The 17,965-nt window shown below is 45.8% G+C and overlaps 1 protein-coding gene across 1 annotated transcript in view; it reads left to right on the top strand.

Annotated features, from left to right (window-relative positions):
- Window positions 1–17,965, top strand: part of SLC30A6 (solute carrier family 30 member 6) — a 76,301-nt gene that overhangs the window by 48,226 nt on the left and 10,110 nt on the right. Inside the window, exons 11-14 of the mRNA XM_085879487.1 lie at window positions 2,470–2,589; window positions 2,681–2,783; window positions 4,909–4,956; window positions 17,688–17,756. Coding sequence (XP_085735613.1) covers window positions 2,470–2,589; window positions 2,681–2,783; window positions 4,909–4,956; window positions 17,688–17,756 — 340 coding nt within the window. The remainder of the gene's footprint in view (window positions 1–2,469; window positions 2,590–2,680; window positions 2,784–4,908; window positions 4,957–17,687; window positions 17,757–17,965) is intronic.

Below are 17,965 nucleotides of genomic sequence, written 5' to 3'. Positions count from 1 at the left end.
ACATTTGCGTACCGTGATTCGTGGACCCCATGCATTCGTGGTTCATAAAATGTGACCTGCTTCTACATTTGTTGCCCTGTGCTTCACTTTTTTGCAGGCTTATTCGTGGTTTTTCACCGGATTTTTTTGATTTTCCCTGATGAATCATGAACCACTGGGAACCTACCCCCCCCCCCCCTTTTTCCCCATTGAACCAATGCCCTGACGTTTGCAGATTCAACATTCGCATCATTTTTCAACAAAGTATCCCCCGCGAATGTTGGGGTCTGACAGTACACCACAAACTAGATATCTGCGATGACAAAGCGATCACCATGGGTAAGCCTCCCCCGGCTAGGGGAGGCCACCCTTGGCAATCGCCCGCAACTTCTAGTTAGCCTGCGATCTAATAAAGACCTTCTTTTTTTTCGGACCACCATATCACCTTGACCTTCAACATTTAGGGATAGTGTAAATTAATAAAATGTGTCCACATCGATAATCTATGCATAAAACTCATCAGCATAAAAATAGGAGGAAAGTTATTCAAGTTATGATCAAATAGGTGTTTTTTGTAAATTAGGGCACAATTCAAAAAAGTAGGTCAAGTAGACTAATCAATTCTGTGTTTCAGACCACCATTTGACCTTGATCTTTAACCCGGAGGGGTATCATGTAAATCAAGTGTAAATGCACTTTAAACTAGGCTGGCGAGAGAGGGCAATTTTGTTCTGATCAGGAAAAACTGAGTCGAGTTGTGGTGAAAAATATTAAAATGGTGATAATTAGGTCATGACCTCGAAAATGGTCAAGGTCCAAAAATTGTCAACCCCGCATACTGTTTATTCCCATTATTGTTGCAAAATTTAATTCCGAAAGTCTCAGCCGGTTCCAAGATAAAGCTCGGACATTGGCAGTGAAGGAAGGAAAAAAGACAAAAACTAGAAGGGCACTCGGTAGGGCACATACCCCACCATGTAATGCTTGATCCATGAGAACATATCGGGACCAATACATTTTTGAAATATCGTGCTATACAGCACTATATCGTTTTTGGCCCTATCTCGCAAAAGTGAAGAATCACTTTAAAAAAAAAAATTCTTGTATCCAGATTCGGATGCAGATCTTCACCAAAATCTAATCAATTCGCCCTTGCCAAACACCCAACGTGTGCACCAAGTTTCGTGCGAATGCGTCCACAATTTTTTGAGATATCGTGTTATATATCAGTTTAGCCTATCATCTCAACGGTGAAGAATCACTTAAAAACTTATCAGATCCAGATTCGGATCTTCACCAAAATTGAATCAATTATTCCTTGTCACAAGCACAACATATCCACTAAGTTTCGTCCAAATCCGTCCAAAACTTTTTGAGATATCATGCTATATATCGCTTTTTGGCCCGATCTCTCAATGGTGAAGAATCGCTTTTAAAAATTCTCATCGTCAGATCCAGATCTACACCAAAATCTAATCAGTTCGTCCTTGTCACAAACCCAAAAGGTCCAAATTTCATCTGGATCCATCCATAAAAGTTATCCTGCACACAAACAAACAAACAGACAGAAAGAGGTGAAAAGATAACCTCCTTCACCTTCGGTGGCGGAGGTAAAAAATACTAAATGTAGAAACAAGCCCTACAATAGCTATAAGCCTCCTCCTATCCTATTGGGGTAGGCTTAATTGGTTCATGATGGACAAACGGTGAACAAAGCTTTGCTCATATATTTTGAAATGGTATCAGACACACTCTGCCAGTGTTGGTCAGATGAATGGGCATCAAGACAATTGCCTCTGTGCAACGTGACACGACAATGTCTGCGCACTGGTTTCTGGCCAAGCATGGCATTCCGATCATGGACCTCCCACCTTGCTCACCAAAACTAAGCAACCTTTTCCAATTCCCAATTACTGGAAGTGCACTTTCAAAAAGGAAGCCACCATGCACTTTGAACATTTCGCCGGTTGTTGTAGTTGTGTTGGCGCTTGTCGAGGTTGTTGTCGTTGTGCTGTGTGTCTCCTTATGTATACCACAATGTGTTCTTGTACATGTCAACTGTCAAAACGGTATTGATGAGACTGATTTGTGAAATTTTGATTACACTCTGTAAACATGTAAATATGTTTATGGCACAAAGGCGAATGCCATGTTTGATGTTTCCATCCAGAGAGATTATTGATGACCTATTGATCGACTTGAGTGAACGATTACTTTTCTGTGGTTGAAAAAAAAACAATTGATACACACCTCCAATTTGAAAGTATACAGTGCAGAAAACTGTGATAATAATATTATATAACATTGTGATGCGATAGACATTAATTATCTTGTACAAGTGGAATAAAATAGCCTGTCTTTCATCATTTAAAATATTGATGTGGTGATTTCTTTTCGAATGCCTCTTAGTTGATGCTAACTTGCTTGACGTTGCTTGATGATGCACCAGCCATGCCTTGTCAATCATGATTCCTTCCTGCTTCCCGGCAGCTTATGTGGAGTTCTGCCGAGCCTGAGTGGTGTGCTGCTTCCCAGAATGAACCCCTTTGTGCTTATCGACATTGCTGGTGCTGTGGCTCTCTTCGTCACTTACATGTCAGTTGAGATGAGGTACTAGCATTTCCTTTTTTTTTTTTTTTCCCTGTGTAATTGCTGTATTTTTTGTACCATGTTCCTCCTCTGAACCTCTTTTAATGCACAGTGCCTACTATGCAGTGGACACGATGTCTGCAATGGCCATCGCCTTGATGACATTTGGCACCATGTATCCCATGAGCCTGTACAGTGGCAAAGTGCTTCTGCAGGTATGCTCGTGTGTGTGTTTTTTGTGTGTGTTAAAAAGCAAGTAACGGTTTGGAAGAGGAGTAATGTTACTTATTCTGCGATTTAAATTAATTAGGTCACATGGATGTGTCTATCTGGTCAAATGGTGCATTACAGTGCTCTTAGATGCTGTTGATTCAACTTATAGAAAGTGGATAAGCTGATGAAAGTGTCAATCGAGGCCCTGTCTCAGATTCCTTTGATCTAATTGCAGTGATGATGTGAGTATCGTTGGCCTTCTGTTGAGAACATTGAAATGGCATTCCAGGGGTTGGGGGTTCAGATCTGGCTCAAGGGACGTGTATTGAAATGGAACATTCATGATAGCTCAGAAAACTTAGACTTACTGCTACTGTTCATTATCTTTTATTTTTTTCCAGTTTGTTTTATTCCTTAAACCCAACTCAAAGTCAGGCATATAACTAAAGTTACTTGTTGAAGTTTGTAGTATGGAATGGGGAGTAGGGAATTTGTTCAGGGGTAGGGTGGTGGGTTGGGACTGACAGGATAGTTCAGATGTAGCAGATTTGTATTTGAGCATTATACCTTAGAACGGAACAAAAAGGTGCTGAATTGGTAAGGTCATTGCATCATTGGGTATGTCGTTCACCAGTGAATGCAAGCAGATGGGACAGCTGGGTTGACACTAAAGATCCTGTTGTGATTCAAAAAAAAGAGTAGGCTTTTGTGTGCCAGTGCCCTGATTGCATTTCAAATTCCTGACCTCATCTGCAGAGGCCTTGCATTAATAGCAAATTCTCACTGATAATGACACAACGAGCAGACCCCGGAATCTCGGTCAAATATGGATATGAGTTCAATATAATTTGTAGGTTTGTCAGGATAGGGTTGGGTATGGGATTTATGAGAATTCAAGGGTTTTCAACCAAACTTCTTAAAAACCATTGATTGTTCATCCTGCTTTGCTTAGGGCATCTTGTCCCACAGCAGGGTTGAGGAGGGGGGGGTAGGGAGTTGAGTGATTGAGGTGAGTCATCCAGAGAGTATTTATGAGGGATCATGAATAACCATATCTGTGCTTTCTTGGTGTTTGTTTCCTGATAATAATGGTATGTTTTAGGATGAGAAGCATTAAGGAGAATATAACTTTAAATGCTTAATTTCAGCCTTTTCCAGCATATTTATCTTTGGCTGTTACTGCTATATTTGGACCTCTGCACAGCTCCCATCCTTGATGGAACTATGCCAAGCCTTCTGTAGGAATGGTGTCAAGTGTTATCAAATGTTATTTGCTCTTTAGATCACTTTGTATTGCTGATATAATTCTGTTCTGAAGTGGTAGGACTCGTTAACCCCAAACCGAACACGCTGTTTAGTTCATTAACTTCAACTGCGAATCATTTATTAACTACCAGTTGCGTTCAATAAAATGGATCGCTCCAAACCCCCTTTACATATGAATAGCACAGTCCAACATCTAGCTGAACTCCCTATTGCAACAAACATCTTGAATGACACTCTCATCCCTCCCGCATGTGTACTTTGACATCCGCAAAACGTGTTGACACGAGATGAATGCACTCTGTCATCCACCATTGCCTTTTCCTTTTGGCTCCTTTTTGTTTTGTTCTACATTTAATGATATAAGAAAGGTTCCCTGCTGTAGGAAATCTTGATTCCAGTGCAGGGTGGGGATGGAGATGTTGAGGGTAAGGGATCTCCCTGTCTGCACAGTTGTCTTTTCACTTGTCATTAAAATTTGATGCCTCCTTCATCATGCATGAGCTCCAACAACCCAAAGTGGAGAACTTAATGTAATTTGAATTGGTCTTTATGATAGTTATAAAGGTTTTGCTGAGGATCCACTGGGATACATCTCAAATTTTATGCTCATTGAATTCCCAATTTAAAAAAAATCTTAGTGTAGTGCTTTTTGCACATTTATGCCTGAATTTCTGTCCGAAATTCCAAAATCTGATTTTTCAAAAACACTGGGTACAGAAAGGAGATGAAACTGGTCATGTTGGCATCCTGAGGCAATGTTCATGCTCTTTACATGAAACCTTGTTTGCAATGGATGTCTTCTCTTCCAAGCAAAAGTGGCTGTGTAATCACTTTTATTTTTTAACCTTTTTTTTCCCCCAGACCACCCCTTCACACATGATTGGTCAGCTGGATAAGCTCTTGAGAGAGGTAAGGATGTGGCATACTGCACTGGAATGAATCATCTGTTTTTACAGACTTGTAGCAAATGATTGGCACTAAGGATCCCATTCTGGAATGCTGTTCAAAATTGGAAGACAACATTATTATTTCGGTGACCCAGCGATAAACTGTGCTCCCAGTGTTTCACAGGCAGGGTGATTCATCAGTGGGTGTGCCGTCCTTAGAATGGACGTTAAACTGGGCGTCCCATGTGCTGGCATTAGTTGGTGGACGTTAAAGATCCCACGGTATCCTTTGCAAAGAGTAGGTGAGCTATCACCGGCGCCGTGGCCAAGTTCCAAATTCCTGCTGTGACTTTTGTCGAACGTCAGGCCTGACCAACCTGGGGCAAAACTTGGGGGCAAAAAGTGAAAGACTTGGGCCAAACTCCCCCCCCCCCAGCAAACCTCACAATAATGTGAGAATTATTGTGGCTGCTAGAAGAAGTCACTTGTACCATTGCTCAGGATATGGTTTGGCGAAACGTGCTTCTAACATGTTCTTACCACTGCTCCAGGCATGGTTCAGCAAAGCACAGTTGCTCCAACTCATGTGTGTGCGTGCGTGCGTGCGTGCGTGCGTGCGTGCGTGCGTGCGCGCGTGCGCACGCAATGAAGGCTGGTGGAAGTGAGGTGACGGTATAAAAAGGCATTGTAACAACATTAGGGCATTGGTGCTACAGTTTAATGCAAGCAAGAGATTGAACAAACATAAGAAGAGAGAGTGGGAGGAGATGAGGAAACCCAGTAGCCTGCAATTAAGAGAGTTAGGTTAGGTAGTATTAATATTGGTAGAATATATTTCTGGTAGGCATGGGGGTAGGTGGAATAGTATTACACTGCTTGCTTTGTAGCCCAAGAAGGATCACTGTAATGGAAATGTCTCTTGAAGACAGATTCATAAACAGGAGAAAGGAGGAAAGAGATTTTATTTGGGAGCTTCACTAGGAGGGGGTTAATGGAAGAAAGTGTGTGTCCTGGTATTGCTAGTGAGGGTCAGAGGGCTCGAAGAAGAGAAGGCGCTAGCCAGGAGGAGAGGTGTTAAGAAGAACAAAAAGAGGCACTGACCTGCCTTCTATGTGAGGATAGCAGGTCCTGTCCTTCAGCCTCATTGCAGGACATGTCGGTAATGTGAGCTCTCAATTCCATAAATTACTGACATGACAGATCTGATCTGGATTCCAGCCCATTTGAGAGAGTAGTACTCCATTGAGTTACGGACAAAGGCCTTGTGGACTGGAAGTACTTTGGATTGTACAAGAGACGTTTGAGGATTTCCTGTCTGAGAATGGCTTTGGAAACCAGCTTTGATGTGTGGTTGGTCATGGAGAAGTTATGGCTGATGGTAAGGCCGAGAGGTTCAAGAGAATGATCCTATTGCAATCGTTCCAGTCACGAACAATGGAAATATGTAGGTGGGTTTGTTTGATCATCCCAGAGCAACAGTGGGTGACTGAGATTTGCCAGGATTGAAATATATGTTCAATTTATCAGACAAGCATCTTATCAATTGCAGATAAGCAGAGAATGACAGTTGCTGTTTGCTCGTCAGTGGGATAGGGATCTGTATGACATCATGTGGAGTCATCTGCAAAAAGGAAGAGAATTTTCCAGAGAATTGGAGAGGTTTTATGGAGATGAGGAACAAGACTGTGCCCAAAACACTGCCTTTGGCCATTCCAGACTCCATGTGGAGTGGAGACGAGCAGAGAGGGTTCCATTCTTAACTATATGTGTGGAGGAGGAGGAGATTGGGACCACACTCTGTGCAGAGCATTGGTGCTGCCAAAGCAGTCTCCTTGGCTATTGGGCGCAATCCTGTATGGGTCGCCACTCCGACACAGTATACCAGCATGCTGTTATACTGTGGCACTCATTTTGCCGACCTCGGAAGGATGACAGGCCGAGTTAACCCCACCTGGTATTAATTCAACAGCTGAGGCCTTAGTTATTTTATAACTTGGTTTTCAGATCCGCCAACGGTATATTTGCCGAAATGAAATAGAAATATAAAACACATTTTTAGCCTTTTATATTTATAAATTTTCCGCCGAAGATGCAAAAGTTTCAAAACCCAAAATGTAAACGTCGGCATTTATTTTCAAAATATAATTTCGTGCGCGCGCACCAAAATGCCGAGTCCCCTTTAACCAAACTGCGCAGTAGTCTTCGGTCATGGTGTCTGAGCAGTGGCCAGCGTGCTTCAGATTGACTGTGGTTTCTGGGGCGAAAGTGATTGTTAAGAAGTATGTCAGCGGTATAAATTCGAGTGACTGTATTGGTGATTCAATCACGCAACATCTTGACGACGAATATTCTGGCCGAACGATTGCATAAACTCAGTGCAGCAGCAGGGATGATTCGCAAGCTACTCTCGATCTTGCCGATTTTGTTTCCATCAAAAGTTGTACACCGCTGTTAGTATTGAAAGATTTCATTGCCAAGTACATCAAAGTTTCCCTGCGAGATGCTGATATTCAGCCTTCACCGGACCAGAAATCAGCTTTTGATGTGCTCATGGGGATGGGAGACGGTACGATCAGATGCCTGCTGAGAAGTAAGAGCTGGTTCTGGCTGATTGACCGTTTTGAGCGTGTTGACTCCGACTAGATACCTTTTTTTTTAAATCATATCCAGCACTATGTGTGCACGCACCCATCTACGACTTGGACAGTAATTTTCTCAGCATTGTTTCCATTTGTTTGATGATCCAACAGGTTTCTTTTCGAAAAACATGCCAGACTATATTGTAAAACAAGTTTTCATCCTTCTTTATTGTTTTTCACATCAGATGATACAGTGAACATGGGCATCCTGCATTTGAATGGTCTTCCATCTTCAATGTCTTCTTAGATCCTCCTGGTCCGGGATTTATATTTATTTTTCCCCCCACCTACCCTTGTCTTTTCCATGGAACATCCGAAAATAAATCAAAAAATATATAATTTCTAAAAATTGAAATTGTATTTTGACCGACCGACCCTACATTTTAGCTGAAGAACTGTGTGAACCAAGTTATCAAATAACTAAGGCCTGAGCGGGATTTGAACTCAGGACCCTAGGATCCCAAGCCCACCACTCTAACCATTAAGCCAACACCAGGCATAATACGTGTGGAGGGAATTCAAAAGTCAGGTATGAAGGCAGCCTTGTACGATAGAGGCAGCGAGCTTGGCAAGCAGAGCAGTGTGTCAGTCTTTGTCAATGTCTGAGATCTACTCTATATGGTCCCATTGTTAGGCTCAATGCAAGGTTTTAGGCTCCTGGAGGAGCTGAGTGACAAAGGTCACTAAACTACCAAGGCGTGTGGGGGACGGGAGGATGGATATATGCAAGTTGGAAAGGAATAAGACTAAAATGAGTAACAATGGTCCAGAAAGAAACAGAAGGGGAAAGAAAGAATCACCATGTGTATAACAGATCATCGATGTGCATGGGTGAGGACATGAGGTAATGCTGGGAGCACATTTGAAGGATTTATGAGACAGCAGATGCAGGAAGGTGATTCCACAATTGGGAGAATAAGGAAAAGAATGAATGCAGGTGGACAACCAGTCTGAACTTTGGGAGGGTGGTCAGAAGAGTGCTTCTGGAGGAACATGTGTGAACTAGAGTGGCTTGGGGAGGGCAGAGGAGGGTGAGGGCAGGAGTAGTAAGGCCAGATGTAAACTTTATTAAATGGAGAATGCATCAGCTTGCCACCTGTGGGAGAGTGACAGTCCATGGGGATGCTCCTGCCTTGAGATACTAATGGTGTGGATGGTTTTGTTTTTACCACTTCAAGATGAGCTAAGTGAGAAGCAGGAGCACCAGCTCAGAGTGGTCAGCAATACTGCACGGAGCTCTCTATGGAGGCCTTGCACATTGTGTTGAGCTCGTTGTGGCTCAGTAATGCCTTAGCTCGACAGGAATACTTAGACAGGTACTAGTCTTTGATGCCGAGCTTGGTTACGTGATTTTCCCATGAAAGGTTATGACATTGTGAGGCTGAGGAGTTCCAGGGAGCGCACTTCTTCCAGTGGCCATCCAGAGAAGTGAATATTGATAGTTTTATTGCTGATCCATATATATATATATATATATATATATATATATATATATATATATATATATATATATATGTATGTATGTATATATATATATATATAGAGAGAGAGAGAGAGAGAGAGAGAGAGAGAGAGAGAGAGAGACACAGAGAGAGAGAGAGACACAGAGAGAGAGAGAGACACAGAGAGAGAGAGAGACACAGAGAGAGAGAGAGAGACACAGAGAGAGAGACACAGAGAGAGACAGAGAGAGAGAGACACAGAGACAGAGAGAATGACAACGCATTGAACATTATGTTCTCATTCGCTGACCAGCAGCTTATCTTATTCAGGTTTGACAAAAGTGATTTGGCAGTGGCCATCCTCTAGCAAGTGTGGTTATTGTTCGACACAGGAAGTCGTCATTGCCAAAATGATGAAATTGGTTTTCAGGAGAATCAGATGAATCATTGATATCGATCAAGAATGGTGTCGGTCTTAAAATGCTGCCTTGTGAAATCACATCCTGAAGGGATAGATCATGGAGAAGGACACCATCAAGAGCCACCCACTGTTTATGCTCAAGGAAGAAATCAGACAAACCACTTGAGTCTGGGTCTCTGAATAGCAAATGTAGACAACTTTAAAATCAAGCCCAGATGCAAGGCAGCATCAAAGTCTTGATAGATATCCAGACAGATGACCCTCCCCTCTTGCTTGTAGTTCAGAGAATCCATTTACTTCCATGTCAGAAGGAGTACCATATCCGAGGTGGAATGGCCAGGTCGGAAGCCAAACTTGTCAGAGATTAGTGAGTTAGAGAAGAGATAGTGTCTGAGGTTCACTGCATTTATGGACTGCATTACAGTTAAACCCTTAAATATTGTGGGCTCATGTTCCTGGAAAATGCAGTGATATTCAAAACCACGATAGTTAAAACCAAGGGTCGATGGGAAAAAGGGGGTTAGGTTCCTGGGCTTTGAGAAAATGGAGAACTTCTGCCCTCCGAGTGGGAATGCCCTTTCAGCCCACTCTCAGTTGACAGTGCTTCTGCACAAATCATCTAAATAATAAGACCTCTGGGAAAAATCCTAAAAAGTCTCAAAATTAAAGATTCAAATGTTTTTTTATTTTATTTTATTTTTTGCAAAATATTTCACGAAAAACCGAAGTGGGAACCCCCTGAGTATAGCATGAAATTTGGTGTTGATCAGCCCAAGGGTCTAGGAGTCGTTACCAGACATACAGGCATACATACACTGCTCTTTTTTGTATGTTATAAGATGGGCGGCAGCTAAAAATAAGTACATCACAATTGAAATAAACATGAAGCATGTTAACATTGAAATAAGCATGTAAATAAAATAAATACAGCACAGTATAAAACAAGAGCAAGAATTACCCATGTATAATGTGATATAGTCTAAGTTTAAAAAGAGCATAACTCTGAAAATTGACGAAACGCCCTGAAATTCAAACTTGGTTCTGTAACTTATAATAAAGCCATGTACCAACTTTCAGTTGAATATGTTGAAGGGTCTGGGAAAAAAGTCTGAAAAACCACAGGTGGGATGGATGGACAAACGGAGAGCAAACCTATCCATTCGGGGATTAAGAAACAAAAACACAAGACTCTTACCTTGAAATTCATTAAAAACCAGCGAGGTGATTTTTTTCAAAACAGTGAGGTGAATGAGGGAATTTTACAAAACTTAAGACAATCCTGGGAGAAGGGAACCCCATAGAAACAGCAGATAGAGAACCTGCGATGGCTGGTGAATCATCGAGTGAGCTGGTTGAGGCATTGCTGGTGGTTGGCGGAGTGGTGGTGGTGCTGTTGACCCTTGTGAAAAAGCTTGTGATGGTGGATTGCTTCACTTTAGTTTGCAGATCCCTGTAGATCTCTTTCTCGGGCATTAGGGCAGCCTCCAATTCCGTCTTAAATTTTATACTCCTCTCCATGAATGGATCGATCGCAAACACCTTGTCAGCCAGGGCTTTACCTATGGGCAGCACCTCGACTAGCATCTTGGTCATTAGTGGTTTCGGCATCATCACCTCCTCCTCATCATCACTCTTCACTTGAGCATATGAGTTCTTCCAGTTCCACCTCTGTTAACTCCTCAATGGGATTCAAGGAGTTCCTCCACCTCTTTCTCTTGGATGTCCTCAAAGCCCTTTCCACCATCACCACATGCCACCTTCACAATCCTCCAAACTTTTTTGTCCACCGAGGGGAAGCCCTTGAAGTCGTGCACTGCTTCACTCCACAATTTCCTCCAGCATGCATTCCATGTCATTGGCTTAATCTCAACAGATTCCTTAATGTTATTAATACAGTCAGCGATGTTATTTTTCCAGCAATCATTGAATGTCAAACAAGGGTCGTTGTCCATCTGGTCCAGTATCCTCTCTTGGGTGTGGCAGGTGTAACATGACTTGAACGTCGCAATGAGACCTTGGTCCATTGGCTGGAGGAGGGAGGTCATGTTGGGAGGTAAGTGTAGTGTCGTGGTAGGGGCGTTTATAAGGCAGGCACGAGCGGAGGAACAGTCGAGCCCGGCTGTGGTGTACAAGCGCGAGCGCGGGCGTACTTTGCCCGCAGCTCCCCTTTATTACGTACTCAACACACTCACGAGCCGTGGCACTACGGCACCCACTACAACGCCTCAGGCGGCGCGCACTCCTTATATCCCTGGCAGACACGATGCTCACGACGACCACTCCCCCCATCATCACGCCCTGCCCCGCAGGCCCGCAGGCTATACCACACTCCTCCCTCCTAAAACCATGATTATTAAATGATCACCATCATAATAAGCATAAGTAGCACGAAATACCACGGTATAAAGCAGACAAGGTACAAAAAAGAAGCAGCATAGTAGAAAAGCACACCACATCATATAATGTGTCGATGCGAGCGAGTGGAGCTGCAACGGCCAGGTTCCGAAGACTGAGCCGCACCATTAACCCACAAAACCTCGACCGCGTTACCGATATGAAGCAGCAAGGCGAGAAGCGCAGCAGCACTACGCAGCGAAAACGCCCCCAGGCGGCTCATGCTTACATGGCCTTCGGCGAGGTCGTGGCGACCTCCCGAGCAAACCTCCCCCGGCACCATCAAACCGCCTCCGGCCGACAAGGCGGCACATCTCCCCCCAGCCAGACCTGAAGCGGATAAACATTCCGAGGCCGGAAGCCCGCTGTCTGGAAGCCGTGGCGCCAGCGCCAGACTCGATTGACCTTGGATGGGGGCGCTGAACAGCGCCGCTGGCTGGATGCAACCAATGCCCCACAACAACCCACGCACCACAATCAGTTGAGATGCCAACGCCCTTCTAAACGGCCTTGAGCGAACACAGAGAGCTGTGCCCCCGGCGCCAGGCACGTCTGACCTTGCCGCAACCAGAGGTGGGGGTAACGCTGACCAGCGCACCAGCCCTGGCTCCGAGTCGATCTCCGAGACCCACACGGCAGTTAGACGGTAGCAACTCCATTCAAACCACACTTCAACCATAGGCTCGTCATAAATCAATAGGAACATCATTGGAACCATTGCAAACTCATTTTTCCGTACAGCGCGTTCTTTCGGCAAAATCCCTGCACATGACAAAGCAACTACCCGTGGCCCGGGGCAACTGGAGGCCAAGAAAACCTCTTTATTTGCCACCACCGCTCCCAAAGCCTTCACATCACACTGATCATAACGCAAATCCCATCGATTGATCTCCGCCAAACCCACTCCCACACAGGAACTGTTGGCATTTATTTCAACAACGTTAAACCGCATCACTAGAGCAATGAAAAACAAATATGCAATGAACAGCAACCCATAACCAACATCACTAGTCCGTCTCTTGGTTGCCGACTCGATGTTGCGACCCGTGACTTCCTTGAACGCGACGGCCCCGCCGCAACTCGCCGTCGAAGCTGCCCGAACAACACAGGCGCGCATTGCCTCATGAACGCCGCCGAAGCGCGAGAACTCATCGCGAGAGCTGGCACGGCTCCCGCTGCTCCCGAACCGCACATCACCGTTGCAGGCAGCAACGAACGGCCACTCCCGTTGCAATGATGCGGCTCCCGCCGCCAGAACCTCGCCCTCGGGTCTCGACAAAAGCATCGAAGAGAGCACCGGCACACCTGGAGGTACGAACTGGAGATCCAGCCCGAGGTGCGCCAGCCAGTCCCGACCCAAAAGGGCGGGCCCCTCCCCTCGCACCACGAACACCGAGAGTCGGGCGCGTCGACCTCGGTAGCGCACCGAGACGTCGGCCCTCGCAAGCGGTGCAATCACTTCACCGGTGTACGTGTACAGCGACAAGGTCGTCTCGACTAGGCGAACACCGCGAAGACCACGAGCCGCCTGCTCGCCCATGACCAACACTGCAGCCCCGGTGTCCACGCAAAACACGGTCGGCTCGCCATTCACTTCGACCTCCACCGTGAACGGCGTCGTCACCTCCGGACCAACGGAAAACGGACTCAACCGTGGTTGCATCTCCTGCTCCGGCCCGCCGGCATCGCCATGCCCCGGCTGCAGGCCGATCTCCAGGTCACTGGGGTCCTCCCGCACCTCGCCATCCAAGACCCCAACGGAGGCCCCCGCCATCCGACACACGCTTCAAATGTCCCACCTTGTGACAATGCAAACACACGGTGTTCTTATACGGGCACATTCGTCGCAGGTGCGGACCACCACACCCCCAGCACCCCTGGAAATCCACCTCGCTCCCGGTGCGACCGCGCTGCGGTGCGCGCCCTCGTCCCGCACCGCCAGACGCGCGTGCGACCTGCGGCACCTGGGTCATCGCGCGGACCCCGGGCTGCGCGACCTGTGGCGCCTGGGTCATCGCGTGAACTCCGGGATGTGTGACCTGCGGCACCTGGGTCACCGCGTGGACCTCGGGATCAGCCAACATGTCCCAGCTGGAGCTACTCATTACGTCCTGGCCAGCGATGGTGCGGACATCCGTGAGTGTCTGCTCGACAGACGAAGCAGTCCCGACCGCTGAGTCGAATGTGACGTCGGTCATCCGCAGGATGGCTGCTACCATCTTCGCGTCTCGCAGACCAGAAATAAAACGATCTCTGAGTCGTGCCGGACGCTCCTCTGCCGTGAACTTGCAAGGCACGGCCGAATGCTTCACCCGTGCTACGAAATCTGCAACGCGCTCCTCGCCACCCTTCGCGAGGTGATCGAACTGGAACCGCGCGAGCTGCAACGACTTCTCTGGCGCCAAGTGGGTCTTCATTTTCGCCACGATGTCCTGAAACGATAGCCCGTCATCACTGGGCTTATCTGGAGCCACCAAATCACTCAGCAGCCGGTAGTGCTCCGTTAATAGCGAGGCGAGCAAGATCGACTTGCGTTTTTCTCCATCATTTACATCATTCGCGCGGAAGTAGCAACCCAATTGTTCAGAAAACAACTCGAAGTCATCTCCCCCGAAAATGGGCACGCGCCCGTGCGCCGTGCCCCGACCTTCTGCCATGCTCGTGCTGGCGAGACCCTTGGCTCCGTAGCCTGGAACCGCACGGGTTATTCGCTGCCGCCCTGCACACGCCGATCCGAAGATACTCGTCAGCCAACTGTAGTGTCGTGGTAGGGGCGCTTATAAGGCAGGCACGAGCGGAGGAACAGTCGAGCCCGGCTGTGGTGTACAAGCGCGAGCGCGGGCGTACTTTGCCCGCAGCTCCCCTTTATTACGTACTCAACACACTCACGAGCCGTGGCACTACGGCACCCACTACAACGCCTCAGGCGGCGCGCACTCCTTATATCCCTGGCAGACACGATGCTCACGACGACCACTCCCCCATCATCACGCCCTGCCCCGCAGGCCCGCAGGCTATACCACAGTAAGAAGATGACCTCTATGTTGGGGTGAGCAAACTGCAGGGTTTCTAGGTAACCTAGCGCATTATCCAAGATGAGTAAAACCTTGAATGCAAAATTCTTCGACTTCAACCTCGTGGATGAAGCAGTTGTTTAGCCAATCGATGAACATTGCGACAGTCACCCATGCTCTCCTTTTGGCATGCCAGAATACCTGAAGCTGGCTCGTGTTCTTCCCTTTGAGGCGTGGGGATTCAGCGATTGGAAGAGCAGCTTTGGCTTTACGACAAAGTTGTCTGCTGCATTGCCACAAAGGAAAATGGCAAGACAATCCTTAACCTCGCTGAACCCTGGAGCAGATATTTCTTGCTTGGACAGGAAGTTGAAATTGAGAATCACTGCCCATTTTTCATCAATGATCTCACTGACTGGAAAATCCTGTCTCATTGATGATGACTCCACTCTGCCGTGAGATCCCTCATCCTTCTGACAGACAGACAGGCAGCAGCCTCTTCCCTCTCCTCAGACCTTGACAAACTCACAAGCTGGTCAAACACTTGGAACATAGCTTTTAATCCTGAGAAATTTCTCTCGCTTTTTCTTTCTTTCTAAACCACCCCCCTCCCCCCTAAAGGACCGTACCGCAAACCCTTCCATCTACTTTCTCGAAAACCCTCTCTAAGAGGTTCAGTCACTCAAACTCTTGGGTCTCGCTCTCAGCCATGATCTCTCTTCGGCAAGACACATTTAAAAATTGGCCTCAAGCCAGACGCCGACTGGGAGTCCTCCATCATGCAAAGTCCTATCTTGGCACACCTGAGCTCCTATCCACCTACAAGGCTTTCATCCACAGCTTGACGAAGTATGGCTCTCCCCTCTGGGCTGGCTCTCTAACCTCACATCTTGCTCAGCTTGATGCTGTGGAAACAAAGGCCTTCAATATCATTTGAATCTCTCGCGATGAAGCTGAGTCGATGGACCTATCACTTCGCGATCGCCAACAGGTCGGTAGTCTCTCTGTTCTTCCGCCTTATTTCTGGACTTGCATTCTCTGCTCTCTGTGTGTGGTATTTGCAGGATGCATGCAGTCCACCAGCATCCCTCTCCTGGTGACATTGCCTAAATGCAGAATCATTGCTCACCTCTACTCATTTATTCTTCTCTTTTTTTTTCCTCCATCTGTGAATCCATCTTCCATACTCTCTTCAATCTCATTCTTGAGCAATTCTCATTCTTCAATCTCATCATCCGTCAACTGAAAGGCATTCTTTTCTGTGGTTGGTTCTCAATCCAAACATTAAGGGCTTTTTCCATTCTTTCAATATTCAGGACCACGAGACTGGAATGACAATTTTGCACTTTGCGGAGTGCTGGTGGCAACACTTCCGTGGAAATGTGACTCACTTTTATGGCTATGCTGCACAGTCGATTAATTAATCCCTTAATGGTGTTCCACAGATGCAGCACTTTCATCTCCAGCCAACCTATCTAACAACTCGATTTTTTTTTTTTCGCACAACATCATAACCTTCCTCTGCTATTTGGTACTACCACAATCACTTTTGTCCATCGTTTTATGCTTCGGTGCCATTATTACTCCGCGAGAAACAACAAGAGGCTAGTGATGTGAGATAATCGTCCACATGGACATAAACAATGACTTCTCTCTGTTCATCAACCACGATAACTAAATCGGCATGTAAAGAGGTTGTCCGCGATTTGTCAAAACCGTGATATTAGAACCCATGCTATTTAAGGGTTTACTGTACTTCGCTTGTGATGGAGAGAAGGCTGATAGGACTGTTTTTGGGGGTATCTGTTTTGGAACTTTTCTTATGGATTGGAGTGATGTTTGCAACTTTCCAAGAATAAGTATGTTTCCCATCTAAGGAGGACTGGTGAAAGGGAGAGTATGGGGTATGATGGAACTGAAGAACAATTCCTGAGGATAAGAGCACTTATGTCAAGCTGGGTAATAAACTTTCCCACTATGCCAGGGGATAAGTCTACATGCTGTCGGGATCGTGGCGATGAAAGGAAAAGCGGACATGACAAAGAAGTGTGATGGAAGATGGGGCAGAGGTTTGAGAGTAGTAACGGTGTTATTGAATGCATCACTCATGAGAAGAAGAAGAGGAAGAGAAAAAAAAAAGATGACTGCATGGAAGGAAGATAAGTACTGTTCACTCAAACTGCTATTCATTTTGTAACAGTTCCTGGGAATTTTGCATGTTCATCTCAACAGAAATCTATAGGGTGGCCTGAAAGTTGCCCTGTTCTTCCCCAGTAAATAATTAATTCTTAAACTCTTTTAATATTCATGTTTTATTGTGTATTGCTTACAATAATTATTCCTTCATTGTATCTATACGCGTGACATCATTCTCCTTGCACCACTGAATTGATCGCCAAATCCTCCCACAGATAGTTGTCTGGAGTCGATAGATCTGGACTACGTGGTGGCCAAGGTAGAGGAGCATGTGACGTTAGTGATCCGCCTCCAATCCATTGTTGAGGGAACGGATATACTGTTGTTGACGAACGGCTATTCATCGACATTGAGATAGTCCCGAATATGGAAGGAACGAACGGAGGGTGACTTTCAGGCCACCCTGCACCACACTATGTTGATTTTTCCATTCACAAAAATAATCCAGAGAAGGAGAAACCAAGTCAGAGAAACGATGTAGTGAATCATGGCATGCATGGTGAGGTGAGGTGGGGGTGGGTGTATTCAGGTGGAATCCACTTTAAAGTTTGGGAATAGGAAACTTGAAAGCTCAAACATATAGCTCCTAGTGTATTTTTCCTGTCTCGTTTAACTCATTTACCTGCTTATATGTCTATTCCTCTCAGGCATCAACACTTGATGGTGTGTTAGAGTTTAGGAATGAACATTTTTGGACATTGAAGTTTGGCTCCTTGGTAAGTAACTCGTTAACACGTTCTATGAGCAGTTTATGTTATCATCACATTCATTAAAATCATCTTCTTCTTTTTTTTCTTCTTTTTTTTTCATGATTACAGAAAAACTTCACAACTGATGTTAATCAATCTTCAAGAATAGTTGATGCATCTCCATTTAATGTCAGCTATTTTCTTTGGGCAGCATTCTATTACCCAACTCGAGTTGA

Source organism: Eptatretus burgeri, chromosome 4 (assembly GCF_056783735.1).
Source record: "Eptatretus burgeri isolate ZD-2024b chromosome 4, Ebu_testis_v1, whole genome shotgun sequence".
Taxonomy (NCBI): domain Eukaryota; kingdom Metazoa; phylum Chordata; class Myxini; order Myxiniformes; family Myxinidae; genus Eptatretus; species Eptatretus burgeri.
The sequence above is the reverse complement of the archived record's forward strand: the minus strand, read 5'-3'. Positions and strand labels throughout refer to the sequence as shown.